General features: G+C 38.7%; 1 protein-coding gene across 1 annotated transcript; it reads right to left on the bottom strand.

Moving 5' to 3' along the window:
- Nucleotides 1–1,756: 1,756 nt before the first annotated feature.
- mpzl1l (myelin protein zero-like 1 like) lies at nt 1,757–21,971 on the bottom strand. Its single transcript, XM_044042221.1, has 6 exons — nt 21,852–21,971; nt 18,223–18,404; nt 14,480–14,690; nt 11,136–11,265; nt 8,386–8,491; nt 1,757–7,461 (listed from the first exon to the last, which is right to left on the bottom strand). The coding sequence occupies exons 1-6, from the start codon at nt 21,922–21,924 to the stop codon at nt 7,366–7,368; spliced, it is 798 nt and encodes a 265-aa protein (XP_043898156.1). The 5' UTR covers nt 21,925–21,971; the 3' UTR covers nt 1,757–7,365.

The following is a 21,971-nucleotide window of genomic DNA, read 5'->3' as shown; positions in this document are numbered from 1 at the left end:
AACAGGTTTGGTTTCACATTCACCGTCGTTTCATCCTTCATTATCCTTTATTGTCATGTGCCTGCAAAACACACACACACACACACACACACACACACCTGACAGCCTCATATTACAAACACCACATGACGCGTCCTCAGGGGATTGTCCCCTCTTTGTTTTGTTTACTGGGATTCCCAGACTTTTTGTTTCCTTTTCAAAGCTTCATCATCACCATCATCATCATCATCATCATCATCTACACAGAGGGAAGAGCAGCAGGTGTGTGTGTGTGTGTGTCTCAGTACTTTCATTTATATCTTTAGAGCTAAGATTATGTTTAGTTTAAGGGTAGGGCACTAGGATGTGATTGTTAAGGGTAAGGTTAAGGTTAAGGGGCTAGGGAAGGCATTACGTTTATAAAGTTCCATCCATCCATTTTCAACCACTTTATCCTCCAAACAAGTTAAAACATGGATTAAAACCTGGTTTTTAGGGTTAGGGATAGACTTGGGTTCAGGTTAGGGTTAGGATTAGCTGGTTGGCACACTTAAGGTTAGTTTAAGAGGAAGTATGTCCTCACATCCTTGCGAGGACAAAACAATTCATTAATCAACATTTTGTCCAGTCCTCACAAATGGACAGGTTCTTTTGTGGGTTATGACCTAGTTTTAAGTGTAAGGCCTTTAGTTGTGGTGCTGTGTATGTGTGTCCTTGTATTTGTTATCTATTAAAGACCTTGACTGGTATAAACACTGTCAGGACAAGTCGTCCTTATAAGGAGCAAAACCTCGTTCTAATGATGGATTTAGTTTACTGGATCGTGTTTGGGTTAAGTTTAAGGTAAGAGGCTTTGTTGCGGCTGTCCAAATGAATGGAAGTAAATGCAGTGTCCTCAGAAGAATAGCAGCACAAACCTGGGTGTGTGTATGTGTGATTTAAAAACAGAAATATCATTTTCCTTTCATTGAGTTTTTTCCTTCAGGTTTTTTACAGAAAACAGTGACATCACATTAAACTCCACAGATAAATGTTTCATCTGTAAAGATCCACAGACAACGAGGATTACAGATCAACTCTGCCCCCTGCTGCTCAAACACAATTATTACACCACTTATTCATTTATTGCATAGATGTCAACAGCTGGTTGGTCGGTATGTGGCGTCAACTATTGTTTTTTTTCAACTGATGTGAAATACTTCTAATAAATTGAGCCTTTTTATTTCTACTAAACTTAATTTTGAATTAGAAAAACACTGTACACGTTATGGCTCTAGTTTTACTTCACATCTTAAGTTACTTTATTACATTTTTCAACTTCCAACAGGACACAATATTAAATAACCAGTACTTTCGACTGCTTTTATGAATTATTTGAAGTATAATTTCATTTGTATTTCTTTTAAATTACTGCAGAGAAACATCAATGCCATCAATCTATCTAAAGTTTGAAGTACCATTATTAATAAATTTGCCAATAAAACTTACACCTTTATTTTTCCTTTCAGCGCCACAGAGCAGAATTCATCTACTATATAAATTCTAAGGTTCATTATCAACACTGGTGATAAATTATGGTTTTAAATTCAAGTTTCAATGCAGAATTTCAGTTTTATTAGACTAGGTATGAATTTCATAAGAAACAGTTGCTAATATGACACAGAAATGCTAAATATTAAGTTCTCTGCAGCTTCTCGGTGCTAAATCATAAAGACAAAGCAGAACATGGACATTTCACAGCTGACAATAAAAGGAAAAACCAGGACAAACATGTGGATATTTGGCCAGGAATAGGTTTTATATAAAATTTGAACAGTGGATACAGAGGCGATATTATGTGTATAAAAAAATACATACAATAAAAGTAAAATAAATGAATCTTATCTTATTTTCTATTTTGAGCAGATGTTCAAGTTAGCTGATGAAATGTAAAAGGCACTAAATGTACAACATTCCAGTTTTAAGGACGTTAAACAGCGGCCAAGGTCAGACAGAGATGAACGTAAAATAAAACAAACAAAAAAAATCACAGGGCATTCGTTGTCTTTGATACACAAGACATAGTGCAGGTTTTTTTTTCTTTTTACAACATAACATAAACAAACAATTCTCAAACAACACACTGACTATTTACCATCGGAAAAAACACTAAGTACGCACTTTAAGACTTTAAGACTCACTGCGAGCGAACATCTGGTGCGTTTGCCACCGAATCACCGAGCACTTGTTGGCGCGCAAGCTCGGTTAAAACTGGGAGGAGAAAAAAACTGTCGATAATTTATAGTTTACATCACAATTTCTACAAACAGCACTAAACACGAGCAGAGTGACCAGCAGTAACTGTTTTATCGGTATCATACAGGATCGTTCCGGGTGAAGGCGCCAGAAAGAGACGCATGCTAGCAAATAAAACAACGTTAAAAGAGAGAGAGAGAGAGGACACGAATGGAAGACGACACAGTGCCTGCATGAGCGAGAGTCAAAGCCACAGTCGAGTCAAAATGAAACCGAATCAACGTTTTCTTTAGTCCGAATGTTTACGAACAAATACATAAAGAGTGTTTTCAAAGGATTGAGCCTCGACGCGGAGACCACGTGAATAAGTTAGAGCATAAATACAAGGATTATTATTTGTACAGACAAGTTTAAAAATGGAAAATGAGAGGAAAATAAATGTCCAGAAGCTGAAGATATACATGCTATTTATACACACACACACACGAGATGGCGCTAAAAACATGGTTCGGTACAAACATTCATAGTCCCCGAAAAGGACGAACCACACAATATGACGCGATTCATGATTTCTGAGCGCTTAAATAGTATTTATTTATGTACAGTATTAGTCAGAAAGTGTATGTAAGTCAATGTTTGTATGCTAATTTAAAAAAAAAATATGCTGACTCAACATTTCCTCTTGTCGTCTACAGTTGTTCATCTGCAGTATATTAATGCTAACATGCTAGCATGCTGAATTTAAAGGCGCTTGGTTGTGTTTCATATTTCGTAAACTGCCACTGGGGTACAGGTACTGGGGGAGATTTTTTAAAAAATATTTCATTCTTGACATCGCAGATTAAAAAAACATCGTGAACTCTATCCTCTATCCTTTAAATTTCGCAAAAGTTTACAATGCAATAAAAAGTCAGACAGGTTTTAACGTAACTAGTTTTAGCTGATTTATCAGCTCATGCTAGCATGTTTATTAGGCACGTGTTGATCAAACTACGATGGATTTTGTTTATAATTTGTCAATTTAGGCACAAGTTGTTTTTAAGTCACCTTGTTTTGTTGTAATGTTAGTGTGTTTTTGTTCGTTGACGGACATTTCCGCGCCGATCAAAGACATTAAAGCTCCATTTAACCCATCGACTGTGCGTTCGGGAGTGTTTACAGTCGCTATGGTTACAGACTTTTAGCTTATTGAGCACAGGAGTGTATACAAATCCACTGAAGGCAGGTTTACTGAAGAGCTGCGACAATTTAGCAACTAATAATCAAACACTACTTCAAATTATGTGATAATTCATTGATGAATTTGTGATTTTCTGCGATTTTCGGGTTTTAAAAATGTTTCTTTGCTCCTCTGTAACAGTAAAATAAAAAGTTTTGGATTAAAAATGAATGTTTAGTCGCAGCCCTCATTTACAAATCTACATCATCTCCGACAAAGTTCTTCACTGTGGATGTGTTCTTAAATATGTTTGTCGGATCTTTTAAATATGAATTTTCTGATCGTACTGTTGACTAAATAATGTTTAATTCAAGCCATTTTTAACCCGACGGACTCTTCGCACAGGCACTGCATCCGCTGAAAGTGTCCTTTAAGACTGAAGCGCAGGAAACGCGCAGTACGCCACCTGCTGGAGGCGACGTTCCCCCCGCAGCCACACCACACTGGAATGAGTTACAGTAAACAGCACTATATCTTACACGAGCTAAAAATATATATACACATACTGGTTTACTGCATTATTGGAATCACAAGCTGAAGCTTTAAGACTTGGTCGCAACACAAACGTTGTTCTCATAATTCACCAAACCCAAAAAAAAAAAAACTAAAACTAAAAAATACAAATTTGGCTTTTGAACGCTTTAACACAAAGTATAAAAAAACTAATTTGGAATGTGTTTTAAAGCTTTAAAGCATGTGAACACAACTGAAACCTAACATGACTGCTGATATTAAGATATTTGGCCCATTAGTTTTAAAAGTAATTAAAAGAAAAGAGCTTTACATAATATGTAGATGAAATAAAACGATGGATATTCTCATAATAACGACTGTTCTGTTAGTAAATTGCATGCAAATAGTGTATCGTTTCACCTCAGGTACACATTTTATCTTACACAAAAAAAACTGCAGCACAGGTTATTATTGATGTTTGAGCAGCAAACCTTTTTTGTCAGACTTCATTTGCCCTTTTTAAAAAAAAATGAAAAAAAATGAAGGGTTAGACACAAAGAGCAACGAAAGATGATTTAAAAATAAACATGTTGAGCTGAGGTGAAAAGCAAAAGTCATAGGAGGAGGCAGTGTCTTTTTCATTTTTCAACGGTACCATAGCGACATGTTTACAGACGACTGAAGCTTTCACAGTAACACCGTGAGTACCACGTTTAGCTGTTTTAACATTTACATGCATGCAACGTCACCGCGTGGCGCTATCTGCCCCCAAACTGAACAAAGTCACGATGTCACTGAAGTGAACGGTGGCTTCAGCTCAACTGTTGCACCAGCTGCGAGTTTACGACCACGACGACGACGGCGACGCCACGACTTCACGCACACACTCTTGTTTGTTTACATGCTGTGGATGACTGCGGTGTCGGCCGAGCCTTCACGTCTTCGCTCATCTTGAATTTCTCGCTGCACAAAACCGATTAAGGAATAGTTTTTTCACGTCCGAGCGTGAGCCGTGTTCTCTAGCGTGAGTAAAAATAACATGTTTGATTGTCAGCTGTCAGAAATAGGACTGCAACAATGAATCAATCAGTGACTGACGATAACATTTCAAAAAATACTCAATTACTGATGGTGGAGATTAACGCTTAATGTTTTCAAGGATGTTTCACTCTTTTTAAGCGATCTACAGTTCTGCATTGTTTCTCTTTGATTCTCGTGTCAGACGTCGCGCTCATGACTCTTCCAGTGACGACGGCACATTTTAGGATCGGCTCAGGTACCAGGTACCATCACTGATGGAAAAGCAAACAAAACAATAAACGTGCCCAGTCGAGCCGGAACTGTGAAGTGGAAAAGCGCCATCAACCAGTTCAAACTTTATCAATAAGTTAAATTTAAAAGCAGATTATTTTCTCCAAGGCAACAGATGTATAAAAGCTAGAGTGAAAGTGATTAACAGATTAAGTTAATGACAGTTATATTAACTAAGATTTCAGCTTCTTAAATGTGAGTATTTTCTGGTTTCTCTGCGACAGAAAAACTCATTAAATTATTCATTAAACGATCAACACTGACAATAACCACTGGTTGCAGCCCCAATGACAACAAACATGAACGCCGTCTGCTCGGCTTTGGTCAGTTGTTACTACGCGTCGTCAGGGCGGGAACAGGTTAGAAAGACAAGAAGATATCATATTAAAGTCAACGAAGTAACTTTTCTTTCATATTTACAACAGTAGCACTTTGTTCTTAACTACACCGACTAACATTTATAGCACCAACATGCGATACTTGGCATAGGGGAGTTTTTTTGTTCTGCTGCCGCCAACATTTCGTTGGCGTCAGAGATTTTGATGACGATATCAGTACAGAATCGACAATGATCATAGACGCTACTTCACATGTGACAGGATACATTAGAAATAGTGGTTATCTCTCCCGTTTGCTCTGGACAAAATGTCAGTTTCACACAAAAAAATGGTTCAATCATAGAAGGATTTGGTTTAAGTTTATGAAGAGGCGTGAACATCAAAGTACGCCCGATGTTTGGTTTCGTTCTTTTAGAAACATCTGAACGACAAAACATTTGATCCTCTGTGAAACAGCGCCTGTTAGTAAAAGTGACAAAACCTACGTTTATGAAGCATAAGACTCTTAAAGCTGAGGATATTTTGCATGTTGTCGATCCGTCTTTTAAAGCAGAACTATGCAGGTTTTGACTCTAATTTAACAGTTTCAGACTTGTTGTTGTGATAGTTTTCTAATGTCTTCTTGCAGGGACATTGGAGGATTGACATACAGTAAAATCTGTCACTGTGCAGCATTACGGAGGGAAGACATTTGTTGAGATTTCAGTTTAAACAGGGTTCCCACACCTTGGTTGACATCAAATTCAAGGACTTTCCAGGACAAATTACCGCAAATTCAGGGACAGAAAGTCCTGACACAGCTCAAGATGGGAGGGCAACTTGTAAGAGCGTCTTCGCCCATTATGGTGTCCACTTTTATTGATTTGCAGCACGCTATGCATGTGGACAAGTGATTGTCCTTGGGATCTTGAGCAAAATCAGTCTTTGTCATTTTTATTTGGTGAGACAGAGATGTTGGAATTTTCATTTCCCAGGCATCACGACTCTTTTGACTCGTTTGATCCTCATGTGTCTCGTCTATGTACATGAGGCAGTGCAGGGCATGAAACAGTAGGTGGCGTCGTGACAAACAAGGGAGACATTTATCTAAATATCAAATATCAAGCACTTTCAATGACCCATGTCTACTCAGGGCATTTTTCAAAACCTTCCGAGGGCTTTTTGAGGATTTCAAGGACCTGCGGGAACCCTGTTAAAACTGCAGCTTCTTTTTTTCTTTTTGGGTTAACGCTGCATTTCACAAATACAGACAAAACGCAGCCAAAAACAGAACCTGATGTCATTATTATCTATCACATTTAGGCACTGTAACACTCGCAGGATCACGTGTTTTCTCCTTCAGTATTCGGGGAAAACGTTTCCATTGGCTGTACTTTTCCGTCACGACTGGAGCTTTGATGGTGATCTGACTTGTGTTCAGCTGGTGCAACAGCCCGCGGAACCTGTTGTTCTATTTTTAAGCACACAGCTACAGTTATCGAAACAACATCTTTTTTTAACATGTTGGAATGATAAATACAGAATATTAATGCTTCTTTTAACTTTGATCCCTGTGTTGGAAACAATTTAAAGGCAGACGCGATGGAGCGCTGTAGTGTTTTTTTCTCTTTTTTGTCTTTTAAACTGAAGCGCGCGGAGGGGTCGTAACAGCGGTATGCTTTCAGAGGATGAGATTTACAAAAAAAACTAAAAAAACAAACTGCACCGATTATGTCCCTGTTGAAATAATCCCTCCCTACCCAAGAGCAGCTGATAAAGAGGTCTGATACTTGACTGTTATTTTTTTCATCTTTTTTTGTTTGTTTTTCTTTCACGGTCCCCCGCTCCTCTTCAGTTTTTACGTATGTCAGCGTAGACCACGGGCTCCATCTTATGGAAGGAGTTTTTGCTGCCTGAGTGATCCAACTGTGCGTATATCACCGGGCCCTGAAAGAAAAACAGAAAGAGGAGAGAAAGGGAAAGGAAATTCAATAAGTAATTCATTTTTCTTATGTTGGCAAACAATTTTAAAGTTAATTGGCTGTTAAATTAGAAATGTGTTTTTTTTCCAGTTGATAAAATGAACAGTAAAATAAAACAAATGCACACTCAAGCACAAAAGTGATGGTGTGAAGTTGAGCTGAGTTAAATTAGTTTATTAACTGATTAAATAATGTGAACGGGAGACTATTTTTACAAATGACTGGATAACACAGTAACAATATGGTATTAATTTGGTCACAGGAAAGTCGTGTTATGGTTAATTCCATATTAATTTCATGGTCAAGTGGTAAGTGATAGCTTAGAAATAACAACGTCAACCCCCAATTCTCACTAAGAGGGTCAACTGTTTACTTGGGGAATAACCAGGCCTTTCATTTAATATTTAAATCCAGCCTTCAAACAATGCATTAGTTTTATACTCTTTGTTTTACCTGCTCCATTTAAACTGATGATTTTATGACTAGTGTGTTAAATAATGCTGATACTGTAAACCCTTTGTATTGCAGATTTTAAAAATATATTGCAAAATACTAGATCATAAACAAAGTTTGGGTGAAATTTTAGGTTCAAAAATGTGTAAAATGTGGAAAAGATCTACAGCCATTTTTCTCTGTGAAAATACATTCTTGCATTTCTTAAACTTCCTGTGTTGTTCACTTTCTATGCAGTAGGGGGCAACAGTGACAGCAAAACAAACCTGGCTACTCTCTTAAAACACATTTGGAAATTTGTCAACAAAGTGATATCTATGACATAATATCAGGGGATAATATTGAAGGTTTCCAGTGTGGCCACAAACACACTACACTTCCTGGTAAACTGTTGACAGCGGCAGCCTGTGGATCAGTGGGTCCCCTCAGCTCATACCTGTAGTGGACCCAGGGGGACGGTGCTCTTGGAGCCCTCCAGACCAGACTCCACCTTCTTTCGTGCCTGCGGAGCCTGAGTGCTCATGCTTTCCAAGGTCGTACATCTAGTTTAGAGGTTTACGGTTTTTGCCACGATGTTGAGCGATCATTGGTGAAACACAGGCAACACAAGTAAGGTGGGGGACAAGACAAAAATGAAAAAACAATGAGAGATGAGCACATGAAACACTGGGTGTGAAACAGAGAGCGCGGCGTCTCCCACACAGAGACACTCTATGAAAAGCAGTGACAGCCTTCGGAGGGAGACGAGGTTGATATATAAGTCAAATATCATCAAACATCAAGCTACTGTGAATTCCTAAATGTCGTCTGGGGAACAAAGTCTTTATCTCAGACAGACTTAGATAATCACGATAAACATCACACCTTTGGAATTCTGTGCATTCATGTTTAACCCTTTTAAAAATACATCACAATTATGAATAAATAAGTGATAATAATGGTGAATCTGACACTAAATACCACTCAGGTAATCAAACCATTAGAAATTTAGATTTTTAAGGTATAAAATGATCTGAAAGGTCAGAGTGAAAAAGAAATCCACAATAGGAGCTAAAACTTTCAAGAATCCACATGCAAATCACACTGCGTATGTACATGCAGTGCAGTATAAATATTAGCAGCACGACTTGATTTACAAAGATTGCATCTGTTATTTAAACAGACAGAAAACAGGTTGCCGGTGCCCTGCAAGCACTTTTACACACTCGTAGAGGTGGTTCATGTAAACTAATTCACCTTGGGCTAATTCAGTGGTTCCCAAACTTTCACTCGGTGAGCGACGACATCGGAAACCATTTTAGCATGTCAGGGCAGGGATGTTTGTTGGAATTACTCTGTTGAGCAAGAGAGTCTATTCGCAGTAGAATTAGGGGCCGTCCACACAGAAACAGAAATTAGGTGAATATGCATACTTTTTTTGGGTCAGAGAAGTGGAAACGGTGTTTTAGAGGATTGGAAATGTTTGAAAAATCTGAAAACAGCAGTAAATACAGTGAGATGGATCTCACTTGTGCGGCATAATTTTGCATTTCTGTCTCCAAAAGTATTTAGGTTACGACACAATGTCGGGGGTCTGTAAAGCCGCTAAATATGCACATGTTAACGGCACAAAACATATACAAACAGACCTTGTTTCCGTTTCTACCCCCTGGCTCGGTTCATTTTTTTACTTTTTTTAACACGGCAAAGAAAAAGATTGATTTGTGCCGATGCCGTGTGGATGTGGCCTTAACCAATTTCTCTCAACAGGCTTCTTTTGCAATTCGCTTAGCTACACTAGGTGGTGATATGCCCCCTTTCAGCTTGTTAGTATGAGTTTTCTGGTTGACCTTTTATGTCACAGATGCCAAAAAACTAAATGCACTAGCTCAATTCAAAATATATCATTCTTCATGCTGACGGTGCATAGATTAAGTCTCCTTGTGTCTCAGCATTTCACCATGTTTTTCTCTTCTTTGTATCAGCTCTTTATGAGAGCATCTTGGCTAGTTTTGACCCAGTTGAACATATCCATGTAGTTTTAGATGTAAAATCAGGTTTTTAATCGGACTCACACAACATTTTGATTGTTTCAAATGTGGTGGAGTGGTCATCACCCCCACATCACACTGGTGAAGCATCTTATATTTTTTGTTTACACGGCCCCTTCTTTCACAAACTAGCACAACAGCATGTCGTTTTTTAACATATTGGCCAAACCACACCCTAAAGTTTGGGAACCACCGAGCTGCACAATCTAAAAAAAGAGGCTACTGTCCTTTTTCTGCTGTCAGCAAAACACCTCACCAGCACATTTCTGTTGTCTAAACACGAGTCATCACAAAAACATGCTGATGACGGTGTGAGTGTGTGTGTTAGTTTGCCAGAGACAAATGAAGAAGACAGTGATTAGTTTTTGGATGTTAGTGGTAAAAGATGACGGACACTAGCTTGTTAATGAGACACAAAGTGATGCTGAAATGTTAGTTGTGTTACGACACGTGTGCGATGATGATGGAGGAGGCACCAGTGCAAACAGCAAACACCAGTGATCGCTGGCTCTTCACAGGCTCAAAGCATCAGTGGCATCTCCTCTACAGCGTCGCTCATGTTCATGGAACACTATGGCGTAACTCATGGTCACCAGCTGGCGCATGTTACGTAACTCAGGCAACACAGCAACGGCTATAACTCTAGTGTTTGACAATGTTTTTTCACAAATGTGTTAATAATTAGTAAAGTTTTTTTGTCCAAGGCTACAGACGGAGAGTGAACCCAGCTCCCATGCAGACAGAGTTAGGCAAGTGTTACAGTTTGATGATTAGAACTCCGTAAATGATTAAAACTGACATTTCAGTGACAGGAAAACACCTTAACTTCATCACATTCACTTTCTAGATACTGAATTTAAAAATAAACATGAAAGAGTAAAATATCATATTACTTACAATAAACACCACTGCAGTGACATTAATCTACTCAAACTGCTAATAATCATCAGTGAATGTACATTATTTTATTGAAAATTTAAATTTTGTGTATAATTTTTACTCTACTGAAGACGTACATCTACATACTCCTACAATTTAGGTGGTGGTGGTTGTAATTTGCATACATATCTTCGATGGAGGTATATTAAATAAAATGTCTGGCAACATTATGGATCTGTTATCGTCTCAGGGCAGAAACGGGAATGACGACACTCACCCTTCGTAGTCGTGGCGGCTGTGCAGCACCTTCATGACGACGCAGGCGCCGACAGCGATGAGGATGAGCAGAAACAGGGATCCACAGACTGCCGCCGCTATAACCGTGGTGTTGCTCTGAGGGAGAGACTCTGCAAAGGAAAACAAGAGAGACAACAGTCGCGGTTAGTTTGTAGATTTGGAGAACAAGAGCAAGAGCACTCTTGTACAGCATGTTTGTATTTTGTACTTTATTTATCCCCTTTTTCCTGATTAGTTGTTTTCAGCAACAACCACATCAATACAGGTAACTATGTCTTTTGTTTTTAAAGATCCTAATTTCAGTTTCCCTGTTTTTTTCAATTAAAAGCAATGAACATGAAACATGATCATGGAAACACCAGGGTAGTGTGGACGCAGGCGTATCCATGATAGAATTGATGTGTTTTCTAACAAAAACAAAATGTAGTGTGGATGTAGCCTTTACAAAACTCTAAATCAGTGATATCTCTCAAAATATAAAGCCTTTTTAACACATATTTTAATATATATATATGTTGCTGACAACAGCTTTCAGATTTTTACATCAGTAAATTGTATCTATTAAATAACTGAGTTCCTATGCATTTTATCCTGTATACAGGTTTTTTGCTACTGTATTTCTGTTTTATATATATGTTGTAGTTTACTCCAACTACAGTTAACTGAACTTTACGGAATGAATAAATGGGAAAAAATGGGTTTATATGTGTGGGAACGGAGGATTGGCAAACTTCTGCAGACAACAACAAAACAACAGTCCTTCAATACACAGACACTAAATAAAGTTTCTGGCCTGTAAATACGATCACATATGTTATTAATATGCAAACTGAATATAAAATATCAAATAAAATGTACATGTATCTTTAGTGACAAAGTATAACTGTGCCTCTGGCGTTTCCTCATTTACAAACCGCTGAGACGTTTGAGGTGTTTCCTTAACGCCGTATTTCTCCTCCGGACCTTGTGGCTACAAGTGAACGTGTTTGTTTTATGATGTTTTTTTTCCGGATGAAAAACACTTTGCCGAGTGATTTAAAAAGTATAATAAAAGCAGCAACAAAAAATGTGACGTACACCTTTAAGTTGAAGGTCATGAATGAGGCATCTTTGTCCTCAATTATACCCCACAGCAGGGCGTGTGTCAGCGATACCTGAACATCTGTCTGTAAACAAAAGTGCGGCGTGTTTTGGAAAAATACCAACAAAATTCTTTGTGTCCGAGAGAGCGTGAGAAGAAGAAAAAACCCCGGCGATGCAATCAGACATATTTTGATTAACAAACAATGTGCCTAACGTTGTGACTCTTCTGCTTTTTTAGACTCTAAATTCTTGACATGGAACAAAGTCCCACCTGCAGGGTGAAGCTGCTGCTGCTGCTGGTGAAGCAGAAGATAACAAGCCGTCACATGCAGCCTTGGGCTTTGTACGGCTGACAACAAACAACAAGAATGTACCTGTGTGAACGGCTTTTATATTCTGTAGTTATTTCTCTGCCAGCTGCCCGAGGAGACGATGCATTTGACCTGTCACCGTCAGCCGTGGGTTCATTTTTAAGAACCATACACCAGTGACACATGTCAAACTTATCAATTTAAGGCTTTTTAATTGGATTTACTATAAACGTATATATAGAAATTCAGGTTTGGTCATTGAGATTATTATTAGAAGTGTTTTGAAGTTGTTATTTAACGATAAAAGCTAAGAAATACTTAATCAGGGATCCCAGAACTTGCTTGCACCTAAAATGAATACACAACAATAGGCGTTGACTTACTTTTGGCCCACTATCAAGTGTCAATTTTGGCTCTCAAACACAGCTGTGGATTAACGTTTAATAACCAGACACCAGTGACAATGCGAGCCATATAAAATAAGTGAGGGTGAGTGAATACAATGATAAAGCAAATATTATTTATGTTTTTAATCTGTCACAGATTCAGCTGCACATTAACACTGACAGACACCAACAGTTTTGTGACAGAAACATACAATGTCAAGTAATTATTTAACTATAAAAGTTCAAAAAACTACTTTTTTTGTCTTAGTACTGTATATTCAGCAGTCGTAAGGACAGTGGTTCTTTGGTTTTACAAATCTGATGATTAATGTTTCGAGATGCTTTGACTGAGATTAAGAGAAGGTTTGAGGTTTAAGGTACAGTAAATCCTCGTTGAATTACAATCACATTTAGAGTGCGGTACGGTGGCACATTTAAAAGATGCACCTTGATTTAATCTTGGTTTTCATTAGTCTAAGTGACAGGAGGCCACACTGACAGGAAAACATTCACTCTTTACCTGGAAAGAGGAAGCATTCAGTACAAGGACACAGACTCACACTAGTCTATATTGTCTTTTCTTACAACACCCAGTCAGCATGTATGTGTGTGTGTGCGGAGTCTGATCACGGCCACAATTCTGCTCATGCAGAACTGAGACAGGTATTGTATATCAGTGTACATGTGTTTCTTTATCTTTGGTTCAGCGAAGCGTGGTTTTGTGAGACACTGACTCATAGTCAGTGTTTAACATGCAGCCAACTGTGTTCCACACGCCTCCTGTGTCAAGACGAGAAGCAGCGGGGAAAACAACATTTGAGTCCCAACAAAACAAAGGAATCAACGTCAGATTAAGTGTACACCGTCTCAAGAATAGGTTTTCATGGATACCTTGCTTTTAGTCTGACTTTACCAACTGGAAACCATTCAGTCCCCAAAACCAAAGTCCATAGGGAAATTCAGCTATTTTAGGTCACAGGACACATGAGTTTCTGGTCCACTGCTGCTTATATCAACAACTTTTAAAGGAAATCTGAATGAAGGTTTTCACACACCGACATCGCAAATTAGAGTCAGTGACACAAACTTTAGTTTCCAGGTGCCAAACGATGTCAAACTGTGAAACAAAGCAGTGAACATATTCTTGAGACAGCATACACTTAAGCCAACATACATTTTATGAGGAGAGTCTTCTGTTAAGTGGCTAATATTCATTTTGCCTCCTTCCTGCTGCTGCTGCTTCTTCTTCATATTCTCGGCACAGGATGCCAGCAGAGCACAGTCAGCTATATGTATAGTAAATAATATATTATATATATATATCTTACAATACATACTTCAAAAAACCCTAAGCTCATGTTTTGTGTTGTAATTTTTGTGTTTCTGATGTTATTTATTGACGTGGTTGTCCAATTGCATGTGTAACAATGCTCAATGTCTTGGTGAGGTCTCACTTGGAGAAGAGGTAAAAAATAAAGGTGAGAAAAACCTTAAGCAAAAACAATTAAATTGACAAAAAACAAGAAGCAATGAATACATCGCACCTTTCAGAACGACCCTGAGTTCCGTTCGAGCTGGAGTTCCTGTTACATCCGGTGGGTTCTTCACGTCGCAGAAGAAGGTACCGTTGTCACTGAACTGAGCCGGACTCAGCTGGATCGAGACGTCCCTCTTGTTGACGTCGCCAATAAACTGCACCCTTTCTTTGAACATGTTCTGTGCCGGGAATGCTGTCCCATGTACAAAGTAGAAAATCTGGAAGGGCATGAAAGAAAGTTAGTAACCACTCGAGACACTGGGAATGACGTAACATGAATTCAAAGCATCTACTGGTAAAAAGAAGCTTTACATTTATTCTTTTTGCATGCTGTGACACATCTGCGGAAATGGCCTAAAGCTGTGACACCTAGATGTAATCAGCTCTATATGAGCAACATTGAAATCCTTCCAACCACTTATGAAAACTGGGTTAGGCAACATATTTCTGTCATCACTGCTCAATGATTCCATAATAATCATAATAATCAGCATAATGTAAATGACATGATCTGAAAGAGAGAACACGACTTCTGCTCCTCTGTCGGTTTCTGTTTTCAGCCTTGAGGAAATCAGGTCCATGAGGGGAAACTCTGACCAATCACAGGTGAGTTCAGAGACACACAGCACCCCTCGTGACCTTCATGTGGAGGATAAAGCGGTAGAAGATGGATGGATTGATCCCGGAAAGCAGAGAAATAGAGCTTTGTACCCCATATACTTGTCATTACGGTAGCCATCAGGACTTCCGCGGAACAACTGTCCAATCACAGACAAGATTCATCGGTGCATCACACGTTTCGGGCACGTGCTTCTCAGGACTGTAATTCCCAAACGAATGAATAACTGCCAGATATCGAAAGTGATCAAGTTATCAAAATAAATCCAGGCAGCCTGAATATCACGTTGGTCATAAACACAAGCTCTAAACAAATCACACCACAGTTGCTTGTAGCCCTCACTTTAGATGAATGATTGTCTTGATCTATACACATCTTATACGGCAGACTAAAGACAACATCTTTGTTTCTCACAGATCTCCATCCTTTGACTGAAAATGGGAATAATGATATAAAAGTTACCATTCCCTCTGATATTGCCACAAAACGCTTAATGTTTTTTTGGTAACATCAGCTAAAAAATGATAGTTGTTGTCTCAAAAGAGAAATATTGCCACACAAAATTTTGCAATATTTCACAATATCAATCACCCCCACCCTAACAGAGTGCTTAATTTTTTTCTCAGCCACAGCAAAGCTTTAACATGAAATAAAATCTGATTCAGAGCTGCTCCACACACCTACTTACGCAGAGGAAGCTGTGGTTAAAAATAACACCCATCGGATTTAACTCCAACATGGCTCAGGTACATACTGTACGTATGTGGAGAGAGGACAGTTTTTTGTGCAGCCAAGAAAAAGGGTGCAAACAAATGTGGCTTTGTGTCAGCAGCTGTGTACACACACACACACGCACAGATAGAAGTGAAAAGGAAGTGATTTCAATTGTAATCATTTGTTTCCCACAGTCTGAGGATGACTCCACTCAGCAGAGTCCGTCAAAACCACTTTCACATCAACAGGAAAGACATCGGCAGTGAAACTAAACCACAAAGTCTCCATATTTTCAGGTCCTGGCAGTAGTGCTGAGACAATCAATCAAAAAAGTAACTGATTAGAAAATTAACTGTTGACTGTTTTGAGGATCAATTAATCGCAGAGTCTGTTTTTTTAAAAAAAAAATAAAATTATAATTTCTGTTTTTTTTGCTCACAAAATCACAAAAACTGAATCATTTTGGTTTGTGGACAAACCAAGCTCTTTGAGAACATCATCATTTCCAGGTTTGGAACATTTGATTAGATCAGATTAATGGATAACGACAATAATCGTTTGTTGTGGCAGCTTTTCCTGATAGAATCGCTTTGGCTTGAGTGACACTCGACTCCACTTCAAGTGCTTTGTTTTTTAGACCAAACATTTTTTGAGATGACTAATACTGTGTCACTGTAGCAAACATGAGGGAGGGAAAACAGACAGATTTCCCAAAAATAGTCCAAAGCTGCTGGTAAAACAGGTGACTGCCAGGAATGTCTGATTATTTTTTTAAAGGCGTAAAAATTATTTAGACACACATGAGCATGTACAGACATTTTAGTGGTCAAATTCACACCTGGACAACATAGAAACAGCTAATCCTCTTCTCCTCTTCTTCCTCAGGTGCATCACCTCCAACATGTGGTGGTGGGGTTAATATCCCTCCTCTGCGCATGACCAAACCATCTCAACCTTCACTCTCCTACTTTATTTCCAAAAAATGTTCGACCTGAGCTGTCACTCACATGTGCTAATTTCTACGTCTGTCCATCCTGGTCACTCTATCTCCAGCTCTGCCACCTCCAGCTCCAGCGCCTCCTGTCTTTTAGACAGTGCCAGTGTCTCCAAGCCATACATCATAGCAGGTCTCACTACCATCTAACTCTACTAATTTTCTTCTTCCATCTGATCATGTTAAAATGATCACAAAGTCAAAATCCCTAAAAACAAATTCTCTAAAAACACTAAAACAAGCGAGTGTTTTCAGATTTACACACCGGAGAGTCCGTTTTGGAAAGGTTTGGTAGTTCTGCAGTGTTGTCTAAACAAGGCTCTGAATCAAACATTATTACAGATATAATGAGCTTGATATGCCACGTGTTGATTGCGTGTGTGTTCTGACACGACTTTTCTGCAAAAACACCCTAAGGCTATGTCGTGTTTGCAGGAGATCACAGCAGACAGGTGAGGCTTGCGCCCAGCCTCAGTGATCCAAACAAACCACGTCCTAAAATCATCCTAATTAAATACAGCAGGCGATGCTCTTCAGCACAGTGTTTATAGATGTACATGTCACTGCTGTTATTAACATTTTAAATATGCAGTGATTTCGCAGGCATTTAAGGGTTTCGAATGAATGTATCACGGTCAGTATATACTGACCGTTTAATAACAACATCTATAATAATCACCCAAACATAAACACGATATGTAAATACTACAGCTTTCTCCTTGAAATCCTGATAATCATGATGCTACATGAAATGAATATGAAAATTATGAAAACACAACATGAGATTTAATTGAGAGGCTCAAGCAAGATAAATCGTGGCAAAGTCATATACTAATCTAAACAAATGGTGAAAGCAGAGGTACATTAAAAAGAAGGAAATAATTAAAAAGTTCTAAGAGGTGCAAGACAAGAAGAACAACAAGGACAAGGAGAAGACCAACGACAACAAGAACAAGGAGGAAAAAGAAACGAAAGGACCAATGACAACAGCAACAAGACGAACAAGGACAACAATGAGAAGAACAAGATAAGAAACAAGTTGAAGTAAACCCAAGAAGAAGAACAAGAAGAAAAACAAATAGAAGGAAATCAAGAAGAAAAACAAGAAGAACAAGGATGAGAATAACAAAAGAACAAGAAGGAAAGACCTATAACAACAACAAGGCACTGCTGCAGCATTATGAAACAAGATCAAACAAAAATAAAAAGTGCTAAATATTTAAAGTAACACTTTTATCTCACAAACACAAGCTCAGCAGCACGATTGTTTCAAAACGTAAAGAAACCTTTATCTCCAAAGTGTTGAAATCATGGAATGTGAGCAAAAGTTGAGGGTTTTCTCTCCATGCGTTCGTGCAGATAAAGAAAACCACAATCACAGGAAAACTTCCTTACAGGAAGCGAGCGGCGGGGACAAACTTACCACGTACGGTGCTTTGAAGAACTGGTGGTCTGGCTGACTCGACTGAAAGCTCCAGGTCACTGAGGTGGAGCTGCTGACCACTTCGCTGGACTTGAAGGTGCAGCGGAGGATCCCCGAGGTGCCGTTCTGCATTACCACCTCACCATCGGCGTATATGTCGATCGCAGAAGTGGGTTTTGTGACTGGAATTGAAACAAGTGTCATGGTGTGAGGGGGGATTTTTGAATGAGAGGGAAAAACTTTGAGGAAAAATATCTTATACAAGCAGTTCTGAAACTTTTAATACCAAGTACCATGTGAGGACATCTTGAGCTCAGGAAGTAACACCATTATCACCAATGTTACAATACAGTGGTATAAACAAGAACTTTTCACAGAGGGCAGATTAATTCTCAATAAAATAATTTGCTCTCTCATCATCCTCCTCTTCCTTACATATACTTCACACACTGTTATAGTTAAATTAGATTAAGATGGAGCAAGAGGTAAGGTGACAGAGGAAGCTCATGTACCTCTGGTGGTACACGTACTTCAGTCTGAGAACCGTGACCTTATATAACACAACATAACTGTTATTAGGGCTGGGAATTATCGGTATCAGTCCGATACTGGTCAGATGAAAATGATACAATCCAAAAATCCAAAATATGCCATGCATATTTTATTAAGTATGCTATGCATACTTCACTATGCAGAGACAGTAATAATGTACATAAAAATCAGCAAAAGCATTTTAACGGAGTCATGTTTGGGCTGTTTATGACAACAATATTTGTTACACAGCTGGTGAATTGTGTCTTTGAAATGACTCAGCACAAATGTATTGTAAACAACTTCATAATGGTCATAAATGGTCTAAAATGACTGTATCGGACTGATATCGGTATCGGTAGATACTTGAGTTTGTGATATCGGTATCAGACGGTACCGTCCTATCCCTATCCGTAAATGAGGCCTTACTATAGCAGCACTTGCTTAACAACAGCACAGGTAGCTGCCACTTGTGAAATATGATCCAGTTTAGAAAACAGCTTAACGTGCAGGGGTCAACAGACACAAACACACCGCACAACAGCTTTGTAACAACTTCAGAGCCAAAGTGAAACCACAACGTGCGGCTTTGGTTGCACAAGTAAAACAAACTCATTCCTAATCCCACTGACATAAGTAACTAACTTGAATATCTATTATGAGTCTTGTCTGAAACTGGGCAGTCTTCATCTTTATGGGCATTTTTTTTTAAAGGTAAAAAAATGCCTAAACATCACAGCTTGACAGAAGAAGTGTGTTTCTCAACTAATCCTTTTATAGATTTGGATGAAGCTAGATTACGGTGACAAATTATTAAAAATTCATGTGCCGATGTGCTTCTTAAAAAAACCCATTAAACTTTAGTTTTTTCTGTGCTTAATTTTTAAATAATGAAGGATTAAAGTAGTACATTTCAATGCTACAGTTGATGGCGCTCTGGTCTTGCAATAAGGAAAATAAAACCCAGGAGAATAAATGATGAATGAGCCACAGAAACCAGAAGAACCAAAGGAAACTACAAATGTAAAATGAGCTTGGTTTGGTGGGAGGCAGAGGTGGGCTACAGGATGAATTACAGGTATTAGCAAACAGTTTTGCTTAACATTCTGTGCATTTCATCACAAAATTGTCACATTTTTGGTCAAACTGGTTGTAAAAATTACCCAAAAAAAAAGCATTTAAATGGCTTAAGGTGTGACTTGTTCATTGGGAATCTGCAGTATGTGGTTTAATTTCAGACAGGTAGACAACAACAGCATTGATTTGTAATAAAACAACTGTTATTCTTTCATTGATGTGCACATTTAAGATATGATATTTTTTTATGTTCTGATTGGTTTTGCATGTTCTATATGTCGCTCTATGCCCTAGGATTTAATTTAGTCTAATATGACATAGGTTTCGAATGAGAGTGGCGTTCCAGGTACCAATCGTGACATTAATTCCACAGTATGACAACATGAGGAAGTGTCTGTCACTCATTTTCTCCAGGCAGTCTGAGACTGAGGACAGAAAACCACCGGCATTGTCCACTTCCCCTAACATCAGGCATTATTTCAAAATGGCAAAAATAAATTGCCATTGTGCAAAAATTTATTTTAGCACAGTCTCAGACAAGTCTGTTTATGGGAACTGTCTGCAGATGCTGGTTTTAAACACACTGTTACATCCTTGAACATAAGATTAAATTGCTCATTTTGGAGCTAATCTTAGTCTGATTCAGTGATAAAAAAAATACAGTATAACATATTGTCTACTGTGTTTAAAGTGAAGCTATATAACGTCAGTGGAAGCAGCAGTTACACGAAGTTAAAAACACGAAGCCATTTTTATGCTAGTTGTCAAAACAGTGCTTTCTTTAAAGAACACATCTGAATTAATTCGCGTTTTTGGATATGTGCTGTTGCCGAGATTGAGGATTGCACGATGTTACATTTATAATGTGAGTCGGGACAGAGATAGATAACGAGGAGATGATATGTTTTTTTGGCTTTGGAAGCTAAGCTAACCAAGGTCGGAAGTGTGGCTGGCTACCTACAGAGCTGATGCGTTGGCACTGTTAACAAGCCACAGTGTGTGTAAATGAAATACAGTCGCTGTTGACTAATGATGATGAAATCGGATTCAGTTGATTGGCGTTAATAGTGTTAGCCTGTTGTTTTGTCAGTTTAGAAAGTGACTGTCCCACTAGCGCGACAGTCGATTAACGCCGAACGATTCACTTATCGTAAATAAGGCAATTTAAGGTAAAATCTGGTGTCGAGGAAAACAGCTGCATTGTGGTACATATTGGATAAATATTTCCAGTTTAATAGACAATTTTCTTCAATTCGGTAATCACCAAAAACTGTCAGTGATCCACAGTACAGCCAACTAAACGAATCTTTTACTGAAATTCTGGCACTTTAACGCCCATTCGTATATCGTCGGAAATATCTGCATGATAGCACACACATGAATAGTAATCCAACATGACTACATGATTTTCATAGCTTCGGCATTCATTCAACACACCCTTTAATCGACAGAGAAACCACCAAACGAATCACTTACTGGAAGTCTGACATTTCGACATAGAATTGCGTGTCGTCGGATAGATAGCGCACATTGCATGATAGCGCATTATTTGAATGGGTTTTCTAAATTCCCAGAGGTTGCTGAAATCGGCATTCGTCAAACACAGTTAGTGATCCACTGTGGGGCCAAATAGTAATGTGTATCCCTTCCACGGTCAGACCAACAATCCCTCCCGACGGAGCTGCGCTCAAAGGGGGCAGCCACCACTGTGTACCAAATATGATTCGGATTTTACTCAATTTAATTACTTTTTTCTTTAAATGTTATATCACAATGTGTGTACAAACGGGGTCTTACGTAACGTTCGAGGGAAAAAGGGAGGCGTTTGTTCGTAGCTATTAGGACCACGACATTGGTGCCGAGATTATGGACAGATGTTCGGGTGTTGTTAGGTGTCTCCCTTACATGAGATGCTAGACAACATCGCTAGCAAGCTAACCTGATGTCCCACCTAAAATAATGCGCTCAAAACGAGGCATTTATTTGAAACAAAGGAACCCACTGTGGGCTTCAACACTCACCTAATACAACACATAGCGTAAATCCAGTCAGTAATAGGCGGTTGCAGACGGTATTCGGCCGTTTTGGCTCCATTGTGTTGTTGTAAACAGGAGTAGTTCCTCTGCTTTTTTTCCACCCTC

This window comes from Solea senegalensis, linkage group LG13 (assembly GCF_019176455.1).
Source record: "Solea senegalensis isolate Sse05_10M linkage group LG13, IFAPA_SoseM_1, whole genome shotgun sequence".
NCBI lineage: Eukaryota > Metazoa > Chordata > Actinopteri > Pleuronectiformes > Soleidae > Solea > Solea senegalensis.
The sequence above is the reverse complement of the archived record's forward strand: the minus strand, read 5'-3'. Positions and strand labels throughout refer to the sequence as shown.

Bases quoted from the DNA above. Each gene is read 5' to 3' on its own strand.
- mpzl1l (XM_044042221.1), bottom strand. From the start codon at position 21,924: ATGGAGCCAAAACGGCCGAATACCGTCTGCAACCGCCTATTACTGACT. The intron at 18,405-21,851 runs GTGAGTGTTGAA...TTTCAATTCCAG, and splicing joins TACGCTATGTGTTGTATTAG to TCACAAAACCCACTTCTGCG. The intron at 14,691-18,222 runs GTAAGTTTGTCC...ATGCCCTTCCAG, and splicing joins TCTTCAAAGCACCGTACGTG to ATTTTCTACTTTGTACATGG.